Below are 26,959 nucleotides of genomic sequence, written 5' to 3' on the forward strand. Positions count from 1 at the left end.
CAGCTTTCAAAAGTCATCTAATTAATTACATTCAAAACCCTAATCAAAAGTGCATCAAGTCGGCTTCTCCATAATTCTTTCCATTTTAGCTCCTGTTAAGGAAAACAAATCTAATGGGATGAGCTAATGCTCAGTGAGGCCAAGAAAAACATGCAAAACACATAGTTCAAATAACGATTGCACTTATACGAGAATTAAAGCTATAACATTCAAGTAGTTCACAACTAACAATAAAACATACTTGATAAGGATACATAATCTCTCAGGAACTATATTCTACTTGCTCTGCCAATGCTCGATCTAGTACCTCCACGAGCTGATACTCTGTCAACCGGGTAGGTTATAGGTCCGTAGAACCCCACTTACTTCGCACTCCCGATCACCGTTACACCCCTTGCTCCGGGTCCGTACTTCTTTTATATAAGGCGATACTACTCGAGTATGTCAAGTGAGATCTCTCAAATAGATCAAGTTTATACAATTTTTTCTCATGGCTCATCAAGATTCACGACCAACTCCATGCCGGTTTGAGTCGCAAGGTCGGCCGATGAGTTTGGGCGTCCCCCACTATTATCAATATAAGTTGATAAGATTCACTCCAATCGATATTCATTCAAACATAGCTTCATTCACTATTGCAACACTTCATTTTATTCACTTAACAAATTCACTTCGTACAATTCAATATATAATTCACTTAAAAGAGAATGAGTGTGGTAAAGTACACACTTAATTCGGCACTTTCACAATACTCAATTAATGAGAACATTTAAGCACGTAGCAACACTCCATACACTTGACACTCACCAAGTCAAAAAGTGAGTAAGTGAGCAAATAAGCCTTTAGTGGTCGGCTCCGAGATTCTATCACTCACAAATAACAATTATCTATCACTCACAAATACTTACAAATCCCTTGCCAGACAAGGAAGAATGTACACTTGCGCAATACTAAGACAATGTCTTAAAAAAACTTTAATATCTCGAAAATCGAGATTCAAAAGTGAGGATTTAAATTCACAAGAGAAACTTGCATCCTCCATGAAGATGAGTTTAAAATGGATGATCGATATCGAAAGACAACGAAAAGTTCTCAAAAACTTATTTTCCAAGAAATCATGAATTTTTAGCTCTGCGTGATAAACATGGTAAAATCAGATCTTGAGTTCGGTACATCCAAATATAGAAAAACTTTATTCCGTTGGAAACTAGATACAAAGTGCTAAAAGTTCCTAGAAGACACTTTTCCAAGATTCTAAACGGAAAGCACTCATTTTTCAACTCAAAGTTTTAGTTCCAAGAGGACAGATTTGAACCAGTCTTGGTTTTTCAGCCATTTTTGGAAATTCGGCAAAATTCACAGAAAACGAATCAGTCTTTGAAATTTGTAACACAATAAGAGTTTCAAACAAGGTTTAAACTCAACAAACGAAACTAAATTCAGAGTTTCGAGCATCAAAATATAATAGCCTAAAATCAGTTAATTTTCACTACTTTAACAGTGAATTTCCAGATTTGAAGAGCAATGTTTGAGGCATCATTTGGATATCAAAATGGTATTGAATTTATACCAAATTTGATACATTTAGACTTCCATATTTGGAATTCTCTATCAAGTTATAGGCAAAAACTCACATGGGAAGGCAGTTAACAAAACGACTAAAGTTTGTGAAATTTTCAAAGCAAATCTGCCAACCCACTCTTTCTTTCTTTCCAAAGGTTTTTGTCCAATGAAACCAATCCCAATTCTTTGAAACCAAGGTTCCAGAAACATTTGATAAGCGATTGACAAGCAATTGACACAAAAATTTTCGAGGCAAAACATCCCAAAACAGATTTGACCATTCGGCCAACAAGAAAGGGAAAAGCTTCCAGTTTCCAGCTTTGTTGCACTTTCGAAATCAGACCATATCTCACTCAATACAAACTCAAATTGGGAATGGTTGGTGGCGTTGGAAACTAGGTTCAAAATGCTACATTTCATCAGAAAGAGTCATTTTCAAAATCAGTTCACAAGTAAGAGAAAATTAAGCCACAAAATGCAGCTTTTCCATTCCTCTCGGACAGAGAGTCACAACAGGACAGTCAACTTTGTTAAATCACTACAGTTCACTCAATTCGAACTAGTAGGTGATTTTTATGCCGTTAGAAAGCTATAAATGTCTAATTTCAACTTCCATAAACGGCACTCCATTTCAACTTTTGTACAACAAGTTATGTTCAAACAAAGAGCTACTGTCCGGACCTCCTGATCACAAATTCCAGATTTCTTCCATTTCGAAAACTCTAGTTTGGTGCAACCAAATGAAATAATTTTTGCAAGGCACTTTGTACACCCAATATACAACATATATCCATCCATGTCATAGTCAAATAACCAACAAAAATTCGAAATGCAAGCAAGATAACCACAGGACAGTTTCGGCCAGCTCACATCTCAAACCTCTTCCAACTTTCTCTCCATATTCTAACCATAAATCTCTTATATAACACATAAACACGGCAATCAAGCATTTTAATCCTCAAATCAGCTACCTACAATCCACCTCAAGACCACTAGCCTAGAGATTAAAACAAGAATTGAAATTCCTCAAGTCCTCTAACTTATTTCTTGCTTAGGGTTGTAAACCATGCAAACTAAGCTTCATTCTTGAAGAAATTAGAAAGATTGAAGAAGGTAAAGGGTTACCTCTTAAACCCTAGATGATACCAGAATTTTTTTCACCACAAAACCTCCAAGAAATTCCACAAGATGATGCCTTGCTCCAAGCTAGAACTAATCTCCAAATAGTATGTAATTTGGGTGAAGATTTGTGAGGGAAATGGAACAAGATTTGGAGCAAGATGAAGAAGCTTTCTTCCTTCCTTTTCCTTTGCTGTTTCGGCCGACCAAAGAGAGGAGAGAGTGAGTGGTTTGAGTTGTGTGAAACTTGTCTTGGAAGCTTGAAGAAATTGTGGCCAAAAGCTTTGCAAAAGTCAACTTTGAATAGGGTTCGAATAGTATCCCGTACTACCACTTTTCTCTCTTGTTTGTTTCACTTGTACACTAATCCTCAACTGTAATTCCTTTAACACTGTATTTACTCACTCTTATGAGTCTAGTATAACTTTCTCAAATCTCCACTTAATCGTTCCTAAGCGCAATACGCGAACTTTCTACTCGCACGCGATAAGGCGAAATTTTTGAACTCACCCACCTCTAATCTCTCAATTAACTTTTCTTAGTCTACTGTTGATCATTCTTAATTTTTGAAGATAATTGTATTCTCGGATCGAATATTATATCGAAAAATGTGTATTCGCTATTTCTTGCTAAACGAGCTGCAGAAAAATTAAATTTACTAATGGGACGTTTTAAAAATATAATTGAGACATTATTCCATGTAAATGGATTTAAAATAGTTGAAATAAATTATTCGGAGAAAATGGGTGAATAATTATTTAAATAAGTCAGAAAAATAAGATAAGAATAAGAAAATTTTCAGTCCTCACATAAACAATGTTGGATTAATGAAACATCTGGTGCGAAAAAATATATTTTTTTTGAACTAGGGATTCAGTGGATAGATACAAGAATCAGAGCTTTGAAGTTGAAAAGAACCACAATCATGGATCCCAAGACAAGAAAGCTTGGGGGATCTCTGAAAGTTCCTTTTGTCCAAGAGTTGGCTAAGGAAAATCCCTCTTCTGTTCCAACTCGTTACATACGCCCCGACAAAGACCAATATCCAACCATCTCTAATGGTGGTTCTTTCCACCAAATACCAGTTGTGGATATGCAATGCTTGTTTAGTTCTGCTGTGGAGGTAAGTGATTTGGAGCTTGAGAAGCTGCATTCTGCTTGCAAGGAGTGGGGTTTTTTCAAGGTATATATACAAGGATTGAATGTATGACAAACATATATTTGTGTGACAAGCTATTGTATATTTGAAATAGTTTGATTATACAACTGTTTTACAAAACTAAATTATCAAGTGTTGTTATTTCGATGTTTGAACCATCGATTTTGTGTAAGGTTTGAACCCTAACCAACATGCTAAAAAGGAACTTTAAATTTCCCTTGGTGGCCACTAGACCAAGACTCTATGGTTACCTTTTTCAAGGTTTGAGACCATCCCACAAACCATCTTGAAATGAAATCAAAGTCCTATGAAAAATGAATCCGTTGAATGACTTAATCATCTTTTACCGAATTTTACGAGTGCAAATCAGTTGAAAGTATACATATGCTTATGTGCTGTTCCATCCAGACGCTATTACTTATGAGAATAACTGTCAGCAGCTGATTAATCATGGAGTTAGCTCTTCATTGGTGGAGAAATTGAAATCAGAAGTTCAAGATTTTTTCAATCTGCCGATGGCTGAAAAGAACAAATATGGTCAAGAACCAGGAGATGTAGAAGGATCGACATGGGCAGGCCTTTGTCAAATCAGAGGAGCAAAAGCTTGACTGGGCTGACATGTTATACATGATCACTCAACCAGAAGATTTAAGAAAACCTCATTTATTCCCTAAGCTGCCTCTTCCTCAAAGGTATATGTGACCAACCATGCACAACACACACAAAACGGGGAATTTAAATCAAGTGTTCTATCTTTAGTCTTGTAATTCTTTAACCATGCAGTTTTAGGATAAAAACTATTTTTGACATGAACTAACATACGTAGTATGCTAGAATTTTAGGCAAACCGTACTACTAGTTTCTGAACTTTCTTGAATGAAAAAAAAAAAAAATTGGATGGCCGAAAAGAGACATTCATGAAAATTTAATGGCCACTGATGCACTTTGCCAGATGGTTTTGATTGAAGCAATTTAATGATACCATTTAATTTAACGTTTCCACGTCTATCTAAATTTGAACGCTAATGCATCAGATAGGTGAGATTTTTTAGTAAGTAAAGCTGATTTTTCTGTAAAATTATCTACTGAGAAAGATAGAATAAAAGAATATGTTAATGTGATAATTTTTAAAGTTAACGTTTCAGATTTATGTTTAGGGAAGTATAAAGATCCAGAAATGGCTGAATACATGATGACGAACAGTCAAGCAGAAAAATAAGCTGAAATGCCAATGAGAAATTAATTTCCCTGCCGCCCCTCATCCACTATCTTCCAAACCAAATAAATATGAATAATTCAAAACATTAACCTATTGTACATATGCTAGTAAGTCCACTAAGGCTTAAGAAGCTTTCTTTTTCACTTTTTGTGAGATTGAGAAAAATAATGACCTGCCAAGAATTTCCGTTTGTGTTTTGATCAAAGATGACTTTTTTTTAATAAAATATCATATTTTCATTAAAATTTACACTAATGGTAGAAATTATATCATCAAATATATACAGATATCAAATAACAGATCTGAAGAAAGGATACTACAGATCTGAAGAACAATAAAAATTACATTATAAAGCTCCAAATTTAAAAAATAAGATAACATAATTGTAGCTCCACGGATATCTATGCATGCTTGTAATCGTCAAATCTGCTGATTAACGGTTTCAAATCCATATATTATAGTGAGATCTACCAAATAGATTTAAGAAATTCCAGATCTAATAATCAAAATCTAAAAAACTCAAATGTAATAAAAGAAAAATGAAAAAATTATCAAAAACTCTCAGTAAGAATCCTTAGGAGAGAATAAAACTCCACTAAAAAATTTAGGAGAGAAGAAAACTCTCACTAGACAACTCTAAGGAGAGAAGAAACTCTCATTAGAAAATCTTAAGAAATATTTTATTCACATAAATGAAAAGAAACTATAGAGAGAGCTCCTCACATGGAGAAAGATTAGAAAAATCTGATCTTTCTCTCGTGAGAGAGTTGAAGGAGAGTTTTAGTTAGAGAGTTTTTTCTAAAGAGAAGAAAGATAGAAGAAGGATGGCCTAAGATATTTTAGGTCAAAATGTTACTGATATTATAAAAGATGAAGTTGAACAATAAAAAATCACCAATTCACTGTGACAAATGGTTACAATGAGCTCAAATTTATTGAAATATCTTGATACATTGTGCAATTTGAAAATAAACAAATCAGTTATGATTTTAAGTTCATTATAATATACATCTAAATTTATACTTAGACTTAGGTATGCTAAGTTCTCCTTATTGTTTATTTGTATGTTAATCAATCCAATAACACTGCAAAACATGAAACTAACAATGAAGTTTGTGCGCAAAATTTACTTTTCTTTTCTTTTGTTATGATACTAAACCGATATTTATGCTAGTTACCTTTATATTCCTTCAAATGTTCTTGGTTCTGCTACATAGGGAAAGTCTTCAAGAGTACTCTATAGAGCTCAAAAGTCTTGCCTTGAAGATTCTCAACCTAATAGCAAAAGCATTAGGAATGAAGCATGAAGAAATTGAAGTGCTTTTAGAAGAAGGGTTGCAATCCATGAGGCTCACTTACTATCCTCCATGTCCTCAACCTGAGCTGGTCACAGGCCTCTGCCATCACTCTGATCCTGTTAGCCTCACCATTTTACTTCAAATCAACGATGTACAAGGTCTCCAAATCAAGGAAAATGAAGCTTGGGTTCCTGTTCTTCCACTTCCTAATGCTTTTACAGTCAACATTGGTGATATCCTAGAGGTAAGGATTCGCATAAATATAAGGCTTTATTGTGAATTGCCCCATTAACAAGTACATGCTTTTCAATTTGCTCCATCATTGTTTGTTCTGAGGGTCAGTCACACTCTGTTCTGCTAAGTTTTGGGGGTAGGCACGCTTTTGACTTTACTATTACGAGCCTTAAAATTGTATACTTGGCCCCTTGAAAACTAGTCAAAGATATAAATATTAACGTCATAAGAAAAAAGTGAGTGTAAGGATGGTAATGCCCTTTCATTTCTGAAATGATTAATAATTTATCATTATTGCCATTTTGTTGCTAAAAAATTTATATCTTCTCTACGGTATCTAATATACAAAAAATCAAATTAATAAAACCAAAAAAAAGCTTTTTCAATTTAATATCCTAAAAGTCTTTTCAAACTCATGTTGAATTAAAGTTTTTTATCTTATACATTGTTTTCAATTTATTGGACGTTAAATCTAATAGTAATAATAAATAATGTAGTAATAAAAAAATAATATAGTAATAACAATAAATAAAGTTGGCAAAATTTTGAAATCATGCTATAATATTAAGCTTGTTACTACTTAACAGCGTAATATTTTATTCTTTTAGTTTATGTAAATTGTTAGAAGAATATTTTTGTTATATTTTGTTTGTCAGATTAGTCAACTATGAATTACTTAACTAAATTTTTAATAAGGACTAATATATATTACATCTAGACTTAGAGGAGAATAAATAGAGATTAAAAAAAAATCACTTTCTTCACCAGTAAAAGGGCATTAATAGTAAACTATATATAATTTCATCAACAAAAGAGCAATATTGTCATAACACTCAATTTTCTTGACAAAGTTAAGATTTCAAACATTGACAAAGGTAAGATTTCAAATATTCACTAGATTTCTAGTGGTGTGAGGTGCATATTTTTAAGGTTTAAGGTGGTAAAGTATGAGTACCTCCAAATCCAAAGCTCAGGGGAACAAAATGGTGAATAAGCTTTGTTTTGATTGGATCTGTCCTCTCCCTAGACTTCCACTATTTACATTTTGTTTCCAACATTTACCTAATGTGCCACAACACTCCTATAAAAGCCCAAATTGTCATGTGGAATGCACTTACTCTCCGACTACAATTAGCTTACGTACCAAATTTTTAGTAACTTAGTCATCAGAATCTTTTGCCAAGCTGTGACTGATAAAGCTATCAGAACTTCCAGTGTCCACCAATACGTTCACTACTACAGTTCTCATAACCTGTTGTAGAGTAATGGTCTTTCTTTTGAGCCCAAAAGACAAAGTATGAAATGACATGTCTACCACAACCCCAATATTACTAGTAACCTCATCTTGCTTCCCTTGGACATCTGCAAACTCAATTTCCTCCTCTTTGTCTTCTGCCATCAGATGCAGCTGCTTCATTTTACTTTGATGTCCTGCTCCAAATTTGTTGGCACACTTGAAACAAAGATTATTATTCCTCTGGTATTGGATGGTGAAATTTTCTATATGATGTTAGGACTAGAATCCTGATTAGCAGAAGCTCCTTTTTCAACTCGATAATGAGGGAGCCTATAGCTATTAGTTCCAATACCATGGCCAGTTTTGATTTTATATAATTCAAATCTGGAGTCCACATTCTGCCTACCCCCTTGTCTAATTTGTCTACGTCAAATGTGTTGGGCTCTGAGAGAGCCAAACTCGGGGAGAATTTAACCATGAGCTAGATTGGGAACCACAACCATGGGCTTGACACCACATCCAACCCAAAACCTTAAGGCGTTGGGTCTATGGATCATTTCCACTTATATGTTCCTCATTCTACTCATCTCTTTCCGATGTGGGATATTGATTCACACTTGATATCCCAACAATCTCCCCCTCAATTGTGAATCTCTTCCACATCGGACCTCTCTCCCTAGCCCATCCACTCCATCAAGCCCACTTCAATCTGGAGTGTACGATTCTTGCTCAAGAGCCCACATGCCCTTGCCTCACTGCAGGTCTGCATGATTTTTTTTCCCCCGGCTCTTATCCAAGCCACACCTTACCACTCCCATTGGCTTTTTATCCTGGAGTCACTGCCCAACCGAACCATCGGCTCTGATACCACTTGTTGGGCTCCGAGAGAGCCAAACTCGGGGAAAATTTAACCATGAGTTAGAATGGGAACCACAACCATGGGCTTGACACCACATCCAACCCAAAACCTTAAGGCATTGGGTCTATGGATCATTCCCACTTATATGTCCTCATTCTACTCATCTCTTTCCGATGTGAGATATTGATTCACACTTGATATCCCAACAATCTCCCCCTTGTTCATTTGATTTTATATAATTCAAATCTGGAGTCCACATTCTGCCTACCCCCTTGTCTAATCTGTCTACGTCAAATGCTACTATTAAAATCTCAGGTTTGAACATCTTGACTGTGCCTAATTTCTTCTCTAAGCCCGCTAATGAAACTGGAGACAGAATATCGTTCACTAAGTCTTATTACTCCTGAGGAGCATCAAAGTTTTCAACTGTTCAAACTTCTCTTGGTATTCTTCTAAATTACCAATCTATTGCGACTTATTGAATTTTTCCAAATTTCCTCTGTCAACAAATGTGTGCACGATAGTTCTTTAATTCCTTCCAAGACAAACTAGCTAGGTTTTTCAATCTTGACCCCCAGAAACTAGTTATCTGTTATTCCCTCATAATACATTCCAATCACATTCATTCTATTTTCATCAAAAAAATTTGTAAAACAAGAATAATTTATGGCATTTTCTGACTCATTCCCTGAGATTATCCCTAAAGAACATAGGTAATTCAACCTTAAGAGTAACTGGGAAAAGGAATCCTACTCCAGTTCTCCTTAGTAGTCGCTCCAGGCTCATTGGTGGACAGCAACTTCTGTTGCTTCTAGGAGGTGGGAATCCCACAATTTTCTTCTTCGCAGATCACTTTCTGATTGTCTTTACAAGACATCACCATCATAGAGGAGCTGGATTTCTGATGCACATTATGAATCATGGACTCCATCTTCTTGCCATTACTTTCCCACTCATCTTTAAAATGTTGCTGGAAATTATTCATGGAGTCTAACTGCTGCTAAAAATTTCCTATGGAAGCCAGAGCCTTGTTCAACCTTGCTTCTGTTTCTTGACCTGCTCCTTCAAAGACTTAAAACAAGTAGTTTCAGCCATGATCAGGGGGTATTCAAGCAGCCAGAGTCAACCGCTTCATACCAACAACTATCAGGGACTCAAACATTGGAGTCCAAATTAAGTATTGATTTGGGAGAAAAATGAACTAGAGAAGGAAAGAATTAGTTCAAGAATGAGGAATGATCAGAACGAGAGAAGAAGAAAGAGATGCAGAGGGAAAGATTGACTATAAGAAAGGAATGACTACCAAACTCCTTTCCTAACTAGTTTCACTAACTGAAGGAAATTAAACCAAGCTATCTTAGTATTTAGTTTCCTAATTCTTCTGATATCTTGTTTTGGTGTCTTGTTTGTTTAGTTTTAATATTAGTTTAGGAATTAGTTTCCTTCATTTCTTTCTTGAGCCCGTTTTGTTTGTTTATAAATATTTCGCTGCCATGCTATTTCTTCGAGTGTGTGATTTGTTTTGATTATTTATCCTATGGGCTATTTTCCTACAAAGTATTAGAGGTCTGGACTTTGATTCTAGGGCTTGTTCATGAAATTGAAGCATGGATCAATGTTATTCATCACGTTGTGATGTTTTTATTTTTGATGGTAAAAATGATTTTGAGATTTGGAGTTGGATGATGAAAAAAAAAACTTCAAGCTATTGGAATTTGGGATTTTGTCTAAAAGGGGTTCACGAAACCTATAGAAGGTACGAATTATCAAGCAGTGTAAGAGTTAGAGAAGAATAAATAGTTAGACTGCAAGGCATTCCAATATCTCAACACCCAAGTCCAATTGCATGTAGCCAAAAAATTTATAGATGTAAACACAGCAACGGAGGTTTGGAAATTTTTGATGAATTTCTATGGTCATGGTGGAGAAGAATTTTGTGATGAGGTAGGAGAATTTTTTTTTATGAGTCAAAGAAAGAAGAAATTGTAGAAATTATGGGTACACATGAAGATGAAAAATTTGTGGCCGAAAAAGAAATTTCACATGTGGTTGAGAAAGAAAGTGAAGTCGTTGGTGATATGGAAAATGTAACTAAAGATTGTGATAAGAGAGAAATTTTTGATTTCATTGTGGTTGATGAATTTTTTGAAGCGAAAAATGCGATTGTTAAAATTGATGCGATTGTTAGTGTGAAAAAAATTAAAGGAAAAATATGGTGATGTTGTTAAAAACATTGGAGGTGGCAAATATGATTTTCTAGTGTTGGGAAATTTTCTTGGTGATGTGGAGTAATGAATGGAGTTTGGATGAACATGTTTAACTTTTTTGACATAAGTGATCAAGGTAAGAAATTGTTCAAAAAGTATAAGTTTCGACCACTGTTACGTGTAAAGATGAAACTAAAAATCAATCATAAGTTGGAGTTAAATGTTGTGTCTACTGCAACTGAGCTTTTCATAGAGATTCAAGTTCGAAATGACATTGGAGGTGAGCACAATAACGAGCATGGTTTAAGGAAGGCAATAAAGGAAATTAAACCCAACTATCTTAGTATTTAGTTTTCCAATTCTTCTAGTTTCTTGTTTCGGTGTCTTGTTTGTTTAGTTCCCATATTGGTTTAGGAGATTTCAAATCAGTTCCAAATAAGTTTCGGTTTATAATTGTATTTGTTTAATAAGTTTAACAATGCATAAATACTACTAGAGTAGTAGATTATTACTTGAAAAATTGAGTCGAGTTTTGAGAGTAAATTTGAGGGAAAGTCTCATAGTTTAGATTCGTAAGTTGTTGTAAGCGAAAAGTTACAATTTGATATTGCTATGATTGAGTTTTGAGTTAATAAATAGTTAAATGTTTGTTTGTATATTTATTCTCCTTCTCTTCCCAAATACTTTTATATGTGTTAAAATTGCTTTTGTTTCTTATTTGTGCCCTATTATCAAAAAAAAAAAAAAAGTCTTCCCTACTTATCTAAATGGGGCCAATGGGTGATAGAAAAGGCCCATGGCCTAGGTTGGCCACCTCTAGGGGTGTCAATGGGTCGGGTTTGGATCCGAACTCGGCTCAGACCCGATAATTTTTTCCGAATATGGGTTGAGAAATAATTCCGATACCCGGATCTGTTTACTCTAACAAAAAATAGGTTGGATACAGAATATAGGATTCCGACCCAGACCCAAACAATATATTAATAATTATAGAATATAAATATTTCTAAATACATTCTTTTACCAAATTAATAATTTAGTAATGATTTTGTAGATTGATTTGTGGTTAGTTTTGTATTGACTATTGTGTTATTTGTGATTTAGTTTTGTAATTTGATTTGTTTAATTTTGGAGATGGATTTATGATTGGTTTTGGATTTAATTTTGAAATGTTTAAATTTGGATTTTTTTTTCCGAATAGACCTAGATTCGACCCACAGCCCGTCGAACCCGATTCCAAAACTCTAAGATCAAGACCCGTTGGGTATACAGGTCGGGTCTGGATTTACTACATAAAAACGGGTTGGGTTCAGAATTTTCAGTTTCGATCAGAACCCCGACCCGTTGACAAGCCTAGCCACCTCCATTGCACTTGGGAGGGGTACCTGCCTAAGGTCTGTCTAAGTGGCAGGGTCTATGTAACAATTTGTGATAGCGAGGGTTTCCACTCACAAACAAAAAAAATAGAAGAGATTAAAAAAAAACTCTTGCCAAGTCAGCATACTACATGTCTTTTGACTTAAGCCATTATTAAAATCACGAAAATGATGTCCAATGATTCATTCAACTTTTTTTTTTTTTGAGGGTAATGACATTCAACTTGAATATCCCATCTATGTGGCAATACGAAAAGACAATTTCAGTTCCCAATCTTAGTTTAATTTAGCCCAAAATGCAACGAAGCCCTATTTATGATATATTTCTAATACACTTGTCCAACCTCATCCAGTCCATGGACCAAATGAGCTAGACCTTTGAAGCATCACTTCTAAGAGCATTATCTCTTCGTGTGTTTTTCATCTATGTCTTTAAACTTGGACCGGACCTGTTGGTTCGATCGATCGAACCGAAAATCGGCCAAGTATCTAGTTTGAGTTATCCTAAAAAATCGAATAGATAGAAATTCGGTCAAATCAAGTCAAAAATCGGATTTGACTGAGTTTGACCAAAAAAACTGGAAGAATCTATTGGTGTCAAAGTTTTTTTTTTTTTTTTGAAAAAGTTAAAGCATTTTCAGTATTATGTTTTGACCCCTAGGTTGTTAAAAATTATTAATATACCTCAAATATTTCATACTTTATAAATATTGTCCTAAAGTTTGGTGTTATTTTTCAATTAAGTCCATAATTTTAATTCTAAACTTGTTAATATTCATTAAATAATATAAATTACTACTTGATCATTCTAATTTTCTTTGTATTTTCTTGTTAAATATATTTGAAACATCAAATATATATGAATATACATTTATTAATATTAACATATGCTTAAGTATTTTACATACAATATTTAAATTTTTAAATAATTTTTATTTATGACGTTATCTGATTTAACCCCGATCGAACCCATTAACCCCTGACTCCTGAATTCGACCGAGTTGATACTCAGTCCGAGTCTAAAAACATAGTTTTTCATGTGTTGACATCCACATGATGGCATCTATTTGTGGGATTACATGGCGTTAAAAACAATTGAAGGTTTCCTATAGTTATTGATCCAATTGAATTAGTGAGGAGAAAATGTATTATTTGGTCTTGTGTGGACTTTGGAGCAAAATATTGAATTTTACCCTTTTATGCTTGCTCGCATGCGCATTCACACATACACACACATTTATTTATAAACACACTAGCCTCTCTCTTTTACCCTTTTATGCCTGCTGGCCCGTACACATGCACATACACATGTTCGCATGAGTATTGAGTACGCAAAGAGAGAGATTGGTATACTAAGACTATTGCTTTGTATAAGGCATGAGAGTGGGAAGGGACAACTTTTAGCAAACGCAAAATAATTGTTATGTTTCTAAAGATTGTAGCCTTTGTGTGTAGAAAAAAAAAAAGCCTTTGTGTGTAGAATTAGTACTTGTAATTGACTTGAACTATTGATGCCAGTTAAGTAACTATCCATTCGCTATTGTCATTCGGAAATTAGTTTACAATTATCCCTTTTTCCTCAAAACAAAAAATTCCTACATGAAAATCTTTTGAAAGTTACAAACAAGTGCATTATGTCTTATACGAAGTATGGATACTAAACTATTGAACAACAGGTAATCTGTCTAGCTTATTTACAATAATAGTTAGACTTACAAACCTTTTGCTTTGGTATGAAAGCAATTCTTGATTATTTTGTGTCGTCAACTTGGCAGATTATAACCAATGGAGCTTACAAGAGTGTGGAGCATCGAGCAATTGTAAACTCACAAAAGGAAAGACTTTCTATTGCTACGTTTACTTTCCCAAAATTGGATGGTGATCTAGGTCCAGCACCAAGTCTCATCACTCCTGAAAATCCAGCAAAGTTTAGCAGAGTCCTCATGGTGGACTATTTGAAAAGACTATTTTCTCGTGAATTAGATGGGAAATCATATATCGATACCATGCGAATTTAAGCGAAGATAATGTCTACTGTGTTGTAGGTGTGAATGAAAGATGTGGTTATGTATATGCTCCTTAAAAAAACTGTTGTTTGGTGGTTATCTGATCTTTGTTGGATAAAATAACTAATCACTGTCATAAAAAACAATTATCAATTTGTTGGAGTCTCTCTAAGCAAGATCTTGTTTGCCTATTCGTTTTTTCTCTTTTAGTTTCTTTTTCCTCTGTTAATTATGCAAAGACATATTAGTTCAATTTTCCAGTCCAATCGCTTCATTTCTTTGCACACAATAAAATACTAGTTCGTTTCCTCTGAGTCATTTTCCCCAAGAAATGAGAGCGCTTTCCAATCTGATGCTATCTAACGGCCAAACTGATTTTTTTTTTTTGAGCAAATAATGAGGATTTTATTTGATTACTGGGTTCAAACTTGTACACATGGGCAATCATCCCTCATCATACTACTATAGCTACAGTCCACTACAGTATTCAAAACAACTAATCTATCAAGCATTTCCAGTCCACTCCCCATTCCAATGTAGGGAATCTTTTCTTACGTAGCAACCATAAAATAAATGCAGATCTTGGCACAAATCCTTTTCCCCAAACTAGTTTTGCCCAAGTCTTCTTCTCTCTTGAGCCGCTAAGAAGCTTTATGGCAGCTTTTGTATGGAATACACCAAATAAACATCCCTCCAACACAATCTGATCCTCAAACCCCACCAAAGGTTCAAAACACGCAAGTGTAACTTCCTTTAGCCTCCTCACTGCAGCTATAATTTCTGATACAGAAACATTTGGTTTGCATCCAAAACTGTAAAGTAAGTTGCCTGTTAAGTGTCTATACAATGGCCCAAGGGGATGCCATGCATCAAACCAGAAATTGGTGTTAGTCCCATTCTCAACAATGTGTCTAATAAGAGGTTGAGCACAATCTCTAATCTGCAAAATGTTCCTCCAAACCTAGGATGGTTCATTTGAAACCTTCAAAGACCATAAAGATTTGTTCCTTAACGCCTAGAAGTATTTTGATTTTTTTCCAAGACAATAAATGAACTGATTTTATATTTAAACCTTCAACAACTTTTTCACTATCAACCACAAGACTTGACCATAATTTTATCTAAATCGACACGCATAAGATTAACTTAAAGCAATGACTAGGAATTAATGAAAATAAATATCGAAAAATGTGGATGTACCATCACCTATAGGTTCGATGATGTACAACCACCAAACAAAACAAAAGGTTAAATAATCAAAGCCCTAACTTTTAGTGTAATTTGCACTTTTTCCTTAACGTTATCTTAATTTTTTGCACTTTGCCACTTCTGGTAATGGAATTACTAATTTTACCAGTACTTCCATCTTTCTACACGCATAGCATTTCAAAGGGGTTAGACTAGTTGGCTTGCGGTTCTAATACTTTCAATTATTATCGAGGCCTCAACCAATAAGGTACTATCTGTTCATGCCTCTCATGTATACGAGTCATTTTAGAAAGAAAAACAACTCCTCATGTTTGATCAGGTTTGAGGTTGGTTAATTTACCAAAAAATTAGAATATACAATTAAACGTTATGAACATAATATTAAGGAAATTATCCAAAATTCCTTTAGTCTTTTATTAACCTTAACAAAAGCAAGTATGTTTGTCCAAGAACTATAACATGTCACTAAGGAAACATCTTTCGAATATCTAACTATATAAAGTGTGATTTGAATCTGTGGTGCTAAAATTTTGTGTCATCTTTTACATGATCTCTAAAAATTTCAAAATGTAAAACCAAATTTTAGTAAAATAACTTTTACAACTAAATATCAGTTATACTATTTACACATATGACACGTATAAAGTGTGCCTTGATCACGAATTGACATCAATTGCAACTTGGAGCTACGTATATATATATTTTGGTAGAGATTTACACAAACCACAAACATGGAATCTGGTATGATAAAGTTGGGAAGCTCTCTAAAAGTACCCTATGTTCAGGAGTTGGCTAAGGAGAAATTTGCATCAGTTCCACCCCGACACATACGACCTGATCTAACCAAACTTCATGGGGTCTTCACAGAGGAAATCCCAGTAATTGACATCCAAAGGTTGCTTTCTGATGAATCAGTGAATCCAGAGCTTGAAAAGTTGCATTTTGCCTGCAAAGAATGGGGCTTCTTCCAGGTTTGTCATTTTGTATTTGTATATGCATATATTAGGTATTGTTGTTGGCCTAATAAGGGAGTCTGATTTTTTAATACTACTAGTCATTTCAATTTGGTTTTTACCACAACTTTTAACTTACTTTCAAAGGAATAAATTAATTCTGAAATATTTATTATGTTAATAACTATGACTTTTCAGGACTTGTAGGTAAATGATATATCTTGCCACAAGTATTTTAAAATTTTGTGAGTGAAACTACTTAAAAGCTAGGGATAAGATGATCATAGACTAGTAATAGGTTAAGAAAATAAGTGGTTAGTAGCAGTCTGTAACTTTGCAAATCACAGTATCTATAATCTTTCTATTTTCCTTTACATACATTGTCTACATCTTGATATATAAAGAAACTGAAAGTCTAGAATTGAAATTGTAAAGAGATATAATGATGGTTTTTATGATTTATAAACTGGATTTACGATAAGAGACATTTGGATAGGAGTTTTATTTGGCTAATTTATTTAAGATAATTACTGTAGAATTTTTTGTGATGTGATGTATGTGAGATAAAAAGATGATTGAAAAATAAAAAGGTGATTGACATTTGTGAAGCAAATTATTTTTTTTCAAATCATCTCAATCCAAACACACTAGATTTATTTAAGTGTGGCGGCTTGATTCTTTCATGTGTTTTAATTGATGGAAATATGAACATTTTGGTCCTTTATTATAGCAGTGGTGGTTAATTTGGTTCTTTATATATTACCGCTTGCTAATTTATTGCTTATCTCGTCTGCTCCTTTATTTCTACAGTGGCAATGTCGATTATCTTTGTAATACCAACATTGCAAGGAAGTTTATGAATTAAGGGTTGTAATTAGAGATTTGGGAAAATTAGGAGACGGGTAGTCGATAGATTGGAGATTGGGACTTGTTGGATTCTTTTTTTTTTTCATTTTTTATTTTTGTTAATGGTGCACATGCCGTACATGGGAACGGCGCCATTAGTTTTTCTATTACAACTCCTGCATTGATTTTAAATCTTAATCACTGAAATAGAGGACTTGAACTATATAATTCCCTTCTAATAAGCAAAGTAATAAAGGACTTGATGAGGCAATTAAGTACTTTGTCTTAAATCTTAAAGAACAATAAATAAAGAAAAATGCTGTTAATGGTTATGCAGCATCTTAATCACTGTTTGTGAATTTTGTTTTGTCGAAGAAAAAAATAATATATGTCTCATTCAGTTGTTGAGGGGTAAAAAAGACGATAACCACTCAATTATTCTTTAACTAGGTGTATGAGTCACAATTTGTTTATAAAAAGTAATCCATTGATTATTAAGATGCTTTTTTCAGAAAATAATTTGATAATGCTGGTAGTTAGCCCACCAGAACCAAACAGATAATTGATAATCGGTTTCATTTTTACATAAAAATGAAACCGAGGAGACAATAATAAAGCCAAATGATGTTACATGAAAAATTGTAGCAGAGAATATCCAGGTGTACGCAATATATCTATATATATATATATTTATTTATTTATTTATTATGCAGATGCATTTATTTAGAAGTCGTACTGTTGAACGACGCGGTTGTTGACCAACGCGTTTTTTGCTTCGTCCAACATCGGTAGAAGCCAAAGGAATTCTTCCTTTGGTTTCCTATAAATAAGGAAGCCTATTGAAGGAATCAATTGCACTACTCAAGAGAGCATTATATAGGCTATTAGTTTCTTGAGACATCTAACCCATTTATAGTCAAATATTTTAGGCTCTCTTGTTTTGAGTTTAGGAATATTTCCTAAATCTTTTGTAAGTGCTATTTTGGCCTAGGAACCACTTTCCTACGGTTTTTATATTTCTTATTCATAGTAGAAATATTGTTTCTCTCTCGCCCGTGGACGTAGGTCAATTTGACCGAATCATGTAAATCTTCTGTGTCTTTTATTTGCTTTATTATTTATTTTTATTGGGTTACCACAACCTTTTTATATGGTCGGTTTTACCGCCTAATTATTATATGGCTGGTGTTTACCGCCTAACCATTACATGGTCGGTTATACCGCATATTTTGTTCTAACTTTAGTTTGTTTATTCCTGAGCCAGTACTAACAAACTGGTATCAGAGTTGGTTGATATATTTTGCAGGACAGGTTCATCTGATGGGGCCCGTTCATCCTATGGGGCCCACTCATCTTGTGGGGCCCGTTCATCCCGTGGGACCCGCTCACCTTGTGGGGCCCGCTCACCCTGTGGGAGACAAGCTTCAAGTTATAGATTTTGTGGCAACAATGACGATAACAAAGATGATTGTCGAGAAATTCGACAGGAATGTCAACTTCGGCATGTGGTAGCTCAAGATGGAAGCCATTCTTGTTCAAGACGGAGTTGATCTAGCGATTCACGGAATCGAGAACAAACAGAAGATGTAAAAGATGCGGATTTCGCCGATATGGATAAGAAGGCTAGACCCAACATAATTTTGAATCTCTCCGATGAAGTTTTACGGGAGGTAGCAATAGAGACTTCGGCTAAGGCTATGTGGGATAAATTGAAAGATTTGTATATGAAGAAAACAGTCGAGAATCGGCTATATTTGAAGCAGAGTTTGTACATGTTTCGGATGTTTGAAGGTACATCTATACTCTCCCATCTTGATAAATTTGATTCCATTATTATGGATTTGGAGAATATAGATTCGAAAATTGATGATGAAGATCAAGCCCTATTATTTTTGTATTCCCTTCCCCAATCCTTTAAGCATTTCTATGATACTATGATTTATGGAAAGGAAACAATTTCGTATCGAAAAATTAAATTTGTATTAAAATCTAAAAAGTAGATAGATAGGGATATTACTGGGGAAACTAGTGGGAGTCAAGCCGATGATTTGTTTATTCGAGGTAGATCTGAAAAGAGAAACACAGAAAATAGACGTAGATCCAAGTCCAGACATAAAAATGTGGTGTGTAACTATTGTAAAAAGAAGGGTTATGTTATCTCTGATTGCTTTAAATTGAAAAATAAAGAAAAGCAAAAAGAAAAATTTGTTGAGAAACATACTGAATCCGCTGAAACTAGTATAGCAGCTGATGAGAATGATGGAACCATTTTCTGTGCAACAAAAAATATTTTTAGGTCTAACAATGAGTGAATTTTAGATTCAAGTTGTTCATATCATATGTATCCCAATAGGGACTGATTTTTAACATATGAATCAACTGAAGGTGGAGTTGTCTTAATGGATAACAACGCCGCTTGTAAAGTTGTTGACAAGGGTACAATCCGGATTAAAATGTACGATGGTATTGTGAGAACGCTCACAGATGTTAGACATGTTCCAGATTTGAAGAAAAATCTCATCTCTTTGGGTACTCTTGAGTCTATTGGGTGCAGGTATTCAGGTGGAGATGGAATTCTCAAAATCACTTAAGGAGCTCTTATTGTTATGAAGGCACATAGATTTGGTACTTTGTATATTTTATAGGGATCTACTGTTACAGGTGCTGCTGCTATTTCAACATCATCTTTGTCAGATATAGACATCACCAAATTATAGCATATGCGTTCGAGGCACATGAGCGAAAAAGGCTTGGGCATACTGAGCAAAAGAGAACTTCTTTGTGGACAAAGTACCGGGCCATTGGAATTCTGTGAACATTGTATTTTTGGGAAGCAGAAAAATGTCAGCTTTAGTTCACCAGCAATTCACAAGATAAAAGGTACTCTTAATTACATTTATTCAGATCTATGAGGTCTTTCTCGTGCTCCTTCTAAAGGTAATGCCAGGTACATGTTGACTTTCATTGATGATTATTCAAGAAAAGTTTGGGTCTATTTTCTTAAGCATAAAAATGATGTTTTCCTAACTTTCAAGCAATGGAAAGTTTTGATTGAGAAACAAACAGGAAAACATATTAAGCGGTTGAGAACAGATAATGCCATGGAATTTTGTAGAGGTGAATTTGATAGATTTTGTAAAAATGAAGGAATTGTTCGGCATCACACCGTCAGGATGACGTCTCAATAAAATGGTATGGCTGAACGTATGAATAGAACGCTTTTGGCGAGAGCACGGTATATGATCTCTAATGCAGGGTTGACAAACGACTTTTGGGCAGAGGCGATCAATATGGCCTGTTATATTGTCAACCGTTCTCCTGCTGCATCTCTAAATTTCAAAACTCCTGAGGAAGTTTGGTTAGGTACTCTTGCTGATTACTCCAATTTAAAAGTTTTTGGGTGTCCAGCATACATGCACGTGAATGATGGAAAATTGGAGCTTAGGGCTAAAAAGTGTATTTTTCTTGGGTATGCTTCTGGGGTGAAAGGATAAAGATTATGGTATCATGATCCCAAATCTCCAAAATTTGTGATCAGTAGAGATGTTACTTTTGATGAATTATCTATGTTATCTCCTAAAAAGGAGTCTTCTAGTCCTTGTACTACTGATAGTACACAGAAGCAGGTGGAGCTTGATATTGGCAGTTTCGATCTTTCTCAGTCCAAATCTTCTATTCAGCAAGAGCCAGTAGATGCACCTGAATCTACTGTTGAAGATAGTTCAGAAAAAGAGGAGTATTCCATAGCCAGAAATAGAACAAGGAGAGACATTCGACCACCACAAAGATATGCAAATTTAGTTGCATATGCTTTGTCTGTTGCAGAAAAAACTGATACAGTTGGTGAGCCTTCCACCTATTTAGAAGCATTTTCTTGTAATGATTCTGCAAAGTGGTTGATTGCCATGAATGAAGAAATTGAATCTCTTCATCAAAATGAAACTTGGGTTCTTGTAAAGACGTCGTCAGATAAAAAAAATAGTTGGTTGCAAGTTGGTCTTCAAGAAAAAGGAAGGTATTCCAGGGGTTGAAGATACAAGGCATAAAACACGATTGGTTGCAAAGGGCTATAGTCAGGTACAAGGTGTTGATTTTAATGATGTGTTTTCACCTGTTGTTAAACATAGCTTTATTCGTATTTTGCTTACTTTAGTTGCCATGTATAATTTGGAGTTGGAATAGCTCAACGTTAAGACAACTTTCTTACATGGCGAACTTGAAGAACAAATTTTTATGAAGCAACCCCAGGTTTTGAGATTAAAGGTAAGGAAGACCATGTTTGCTTATTGAAAAAATCCTTATATGGATTGAAATAGTCTCCAAGACAATAGTATAGAAGGTTTGATTCCTTTATGTTGGATCATGGTTATTCAAGGAACATGTATGATAGTTGTGTTTACTTCCGAAAGTTAGATGATGATTCTTTCATTTATTTCCTACTTTATGTTGATGACATGCTCATTGTTGTCAAGAATTTGTCAGAAATTCACACTTTGAAACTGCAGTTAAATAATGAATTTGAAATGAAAGATTTGGGAGCAGCTAAGAAAATTTTTGGCATGAATATCAATCGAGATCGAGGAGTAGGGAAGTTGTTCTTGACCCAAAAAAATTATCTTGAGAAAGTCTTGGAGCGTTTTGGCATGAAAGATGCTAAACCAGTATCTACTCTTCTTGCTAGCCATTTTCAACTATCTGTTGCTCAATCACCAAAATCAGATGAAGAGGAAGATTATATAGCACGGGTTCCTTATTCCAGTGCAGTCGGCAATATTATGTATGCAATGGTTTGTACTCGTCCAGATATTGTACAAGCAGTCAGTGTTGTTAGCAGATATATGTCTTGTCCTGGAAAAACACATTGGCAGGCTGTGAAGTGGATTCTCAGATACTTGCGAGGTACTTTAAATGCATGTTTGGAGTTTGGAAGAAATAATAACACTTTGGTTGATTTTGTAGACTCAGACTACGTTGGGAATTTTGACAGGAGAAGATCACTTTCAGCCTATGTATTTTGCATTGGCGGTTGTGCTGTTAGTTGGAAAGCTACTCTATAACCTGTCGTAGCTTTGTTTACTACATAAGTAGAATATATGGCTGTGACCGAGGCAATCAAAAAAGCTTTGTGGTTGAAGAGTTTGTTTAGCGAGATTAGTCTACATCAAGGTGTTACTGTTATTCACTGTAATAGTCAAAGTGCCATACACTTAACTAAAGATCAAATATATCATGAAAGAACAAAGCACATTGATGTAAAGTATCACTTCATTCGGGATATCATTGCTGAAGGAAAGGTCCTTATTCAGAAAATCAATACTAAGGACAATCCAGCCGATATGTTTACAAAGCCTCTTCCAGTTTATAAGTTCAAGCAATGCTTGGATTTGATTGGTGTTCATTGTTCGTGATATGGCCCGTTGGGGCTTATATGGAGAAGGTGGAGCAAGTTTATAATCTCTCGATGTTGAGGACTCATCAAGGTGGAGATTTGTTGAACGACGCGTTTTTTGCTTCATCCCACATCGGTAGAAGCCAAAGGAATTCTTCCTTTGGTTTCCTATAAATAAGGAAGCTTATTGAAGGAATCAATTGCACCACTCAAGAGAGCATTATATGGGCTATTAGGTTCTTGGGTCATCTAGCCCATTTATAGTCAAATATTTTAGGCTCTCTTGTTTTGAGTTTAGAAATATTTCCTAAATCTTTTGTAAGTGCCATTTTGGCCTAGAAACCACTTTCCTACGATTTTTTTATTTCTTCTTCATAGTAGAAATATTGCTCCTCTCTCGCCCGTGGACGTAGGTCAATTTGACCGAACCACGTAAATCTTCTGTGTCTTTTATTTGCTTTATTATTTGTCTTTATTGGGTTGCCACAACCCTTTTATATGGTCGGTTTTACCGCCTAATTATTATATGGCTGGTGTTTACCGCCTAACCATTATATGGTCGGTTATACCACCTATTTTGTTCTAACTTTAGTTTGTTTATTCCTGAACCAGTACTAACACGTACTGTCTTAGGGGCCGACATACAACATGAAACATCGAATGTTAGTGATCAAGACAGCTTACCAGCCACAAAGTGTCCGAAGGATTGAATATTTTGTTAATTATCTCTCTTAAAGTCTCCACATGATAGGCCTTTCTTTCTTCTTAATTTGTTTTCCCTTGGACTCATTCTTAATGGTTTTCCAAACACTTCTCTTCTTTTAATCATATGGCTATTGGCCACCCAATGACTTAAAGTATTAGTTATGTGGGAGGCTAAGGGTTCAAATTTACTCCCTATCGCTTTGCTACTATAGGTGATTTTCTCAAATCCATATGAGTGTGTACGTTTGATCCAATAGTGATTCAATTCCCGTCGGTTCTCTAATAAATTCAGTTGAACCTCCCCCTAAAATAGGTTAGAATAAGAGTAGAGTAAATGATGACGATTGATAGAAAAAAAATTATATCATCTCTCTCTCTCTCTCTCTCATATAGGAAAATATATCCTCTCTTGCTTTTCTTAAAGGGATAAGTTTAGAAACCTCCTCCAAGATTGACAATTTCATCGAGTTTCCTCGAGGTTACAAAATAACACTTACCTCCTTTGCCCACATAAAATGACAATATTAGTCTTAACATTTTAATAAAACTCTCTTGTTAGATATACTTTTACAAAGAATGGTATTAATAATTATTTTTCTTTTCTTTTTCTATTCTTATTCCTCCTTTTTATATTTTTGCCAATAAAACCATAAAATATAATCATTGACACAATAAATGTTGTACTAGTGACATTTTTTATGACTTTGAATGTGATCTAATTTTTACTTGTTCATTTTTTTTTTGGTATCAAAAGCAACATTAACTTAAAAAAAATCCCAAAATTGCTACCAAGCTATGATAGTTCCACCAATCCAAAAGTCTACAAACATTAAAAGAATTATGACGGTATTTTCTTTTTCAAATTAAAAAATATATACCCAAGTAAATCACTATTAAAAGTAGTTTACCATAGTGATAGAACTATTGTCATCATTGCTTATGAAATAATAAATATGGTGTTAAAAACTTGACACTCTTTCTGTATATTTGTGTTAAATATACTACAATTGTTTTGGAAAGTAATTCAAACTTTATAAGTGGAGGGTATTTTAGGATATTCATTAAAAATTTTGACCAAGTCTAAGGTTTGGTTACCAAAAGTGTCAAATCCAGGGAGGCAGGTGTAATTTTTGAAACCTTAAGGGAGCTCAGTGAAATTGTTAAAAATCTTAGGATAGGTTTATGAAATTATCCCTTTCTTAAATCTTACATTCTTAATTGTCTTTATGAGGAAAATTAATGAGCCATGTCACTGTGAGATGATGATACAACATTCATCCTTGCATGCATCAACAATTAGTTAACATCTAAAGAATTGGGCATTGTTATTATATCTTGGATATTCTTTACTTTTTATTTACATTTTTTTTAACATTGTAGAGACACTCTAGATCGGTACTCAAAGGAATTGAAAATCCTTGCCATCAAGGTCCTTGAGCAAATGACAAAAGCATTAGGAATGAAGCTTGAAGATATGACAATGCTTTTTCAAGAAGGGATGCAATCAATGAGGATGAACTATTATCCTCCATGTCCCCAACCTGAGCTTGTGATGGGCCTTTGCCGCCACTCTGATACTGCTGGGCTTACCATATTACTTCAAGTCAATGAAGTGGAAGGCCTCCGAATCAAAAAGGCTGGAGCTTGGGTTCCTGTTGTTGTACCACTTTCTAATGCATTCATAGTCAATGTTGGAGACATTTTAGGGGTAATCATGCTCAAAATCCTTTCTCCCAAGAATCCAAGATGCAATGTGAATATGAACAATCTCTTCAAATTGCATTTCTCTTTATATAATTACAACATCTATTTAGTTTTTGGCCTCCCTTATGAGATATTTTCAAATTGGTTTCTACAATTATGAACATATATGGAAATTAGAATGTCCTTCCCATATTTTAATAGTATTCAAGAGATAATCTTTCCGATTATGATTAGTATGCCTAAACTAGGTTGATGTGTAAGACTAATTATCAACTTGCACCGCCTAGAAAATGAGGCCGGGTCAAAGTGTAGCTTTCATCCCAAAATTTAACTTTTGACAAATTTGTGCCTAAAGTACTAACTTTGGCTACTTTGTCAGAGTTAAACGAATGTTGTTTATTTGTAGAATATTGAATACTTTAATAGAACACGTATCTTTATAAAGTCAAAAAAAAAAGCATAAAAATATATGGATGAAAAGGTCTTTATATTGAAAAAGCAGCTTTATTCATATTAGTAACCAATTTAATTGATTAATTACTTCATTATTCGAGTAATATTTCCCAAGAATGTAAAACTTGGGCATAATAACTTCAAAATTAGTATTGTACATGCCCTTACACCCCACCCTCCAAATTATTGCTTACCTGTGATGTACGAGTGGTAAAATTCAAACTACTTTCCTTTCATCGTTTTGAAAAAAGTGCTTGCTCTTTTTCCCAACAAGTTTGTTTTGATTTTCAGAAAGGAATTTACTTTTTGTCTTGATTTCAATGCTAATTACACGAGTTACTTACAAATCATGTCCTGGATCTATCAGGGTATAGCTTCTGAATTCTATCTCCAATGTTTTTGGGGCATAACAGTAGTTATAGGAGGACTCACAAGATTGCCCTGTTAACTACATCCTATTATTGAGCCTAATTGAACTTTTATGAGAATGTATGCTACACAGTACACAATTGGGAATAATGTGACGTTTTTTAACTGAGATGCAGATTGTGACAAATGGGATTAACAAGAGTGTTGAGCATCGGGCAACTGTGAATTTGCACAACGAAAGGCTTTCCATTGCGACGCTTCTCGCCCCAAAATTGGATGGTGATATGGGTCCAGCGCCAAGTCTTATCACCCCTGAAAATCCAGCAATTTTCAGAAGAATTCATATGATTGACTATTTAAAAGCGTATTTTTCCCGTGAACTAGATGGGAAATCATTCATTGACACAATGAGGACCCAAATCGAAGACTTTTAGGCTCTTAGTCCCTTTATGATTTTTCTCTTTGAAACTTATGTACACTGTTGACATGGTGTCCCCTCTTCATCGCCTCCCCCAACTTTCATTCACCACAAATTGTATAATTGTTTAAGAATTAATCCTGTATATAATGACACTATATATGCTATTAGATTCGAATGCATGACAATTAATATTAATTTAAATTTAAAATTTGAAATTTGAAACAAATACTATGCATACAGGTCTAATACTGTATACATTATTAATATATAGAAAATTAATCTATTTTTTAAATATGAAAGAGAATGATGAGTAATTGTATGTGCTATCAACGACGTATTAGAAGTCATTCTTTATGCCAGATCTTGATAAGGGGAACCAAGAAAAACCAAAAAAAAAAAAAATCTTTGCTATTTTACACAATTTTAAATCTTTGAATATATTGCTATTTCATAAGTTTGATTTTCGTTTATTTCATATTCTATTCACCGACATAGCTTCACTCCTTCGAATCTTACCCCATCAACATTGTGGAAATTTAGCCAGATGAAACCGATTGGAAATGTTTTAAAAGGCCAAAGTGTTAGGCTGATGGCCCCAATTCTAAGAGGACCTCTCACTATTCCCTTTTTTCC

General features: G+C 34.4%; 1 protein-coding gene and 1 pseudogene across 1 annotated transcript; both read left to right on the plus strand.

The window, feature by feature from the left end:
- The first annotated feature begins 3,598 nt into the window (after positions 1-3,598).
- Positions 3,599-14,289, plus strand: LOC113783653 (annotated as a pseudogene).
- A 6,562-nt stretch (positions 14,290-20,851) lies between these two features.
- On the plus strand, positions 20,852-26,481 carry LOC113782542 (codeine O-demethylase-like). Its single transcript, XM_027328428.1, has 3 exons — positions 20,852-21,300; positions 24,760-25,087; positions 26,082-26,481. The coding sequence occupies exons 1-3, from the start codon at positions 20,852-20,854 to the stop codon at positions 26,337-26,339; spliced, it is 1,035 nt and encodes a 344-aa protein (XP_027184229.1). The 3' UTR covers positions 26,340-26,481.
- Positions 26,482-26,959: the final 478 nt, after the last annotated feature.

This window comes from Coffea eugenioides, chromosome 9 (genome assembly GCF_003713205.1).
Source record: "Coffea eugenioides isolate CCC68of chromosome 9, Ceug_1.0, whole genome shotgun sequence".
Lineage (NCBI taxonomy): Eukaryota > Viridiplantae > Streptophyta > Magnoliopsida > Gentianales > Rubiaceae > Coffea > Coffea eugenioides.

Coding starts and splice junctions, on each gene's coding strand:
- LOC113782542 (XM_027328428.1), top strand. CDS start 20,852: ATGTTATCTCCTAAAAAGGAGTCTTCTAGTCCTTGTACTACTGATAGT. Junction 21,301..24,759: donor GGTCTTCAAGAAAAAGGAAG/GTATTCCAGGGG, acceptor TTAACATTGTAG/AGACACTCTAGATCGGTACT. Junction 25,088..26,081: donor ATGTTGGAGACATTTTAGGG/GTAATCATGCTC, acceptor ACTGAGATGCAG/ATTGTGACAAATGGGATTAA.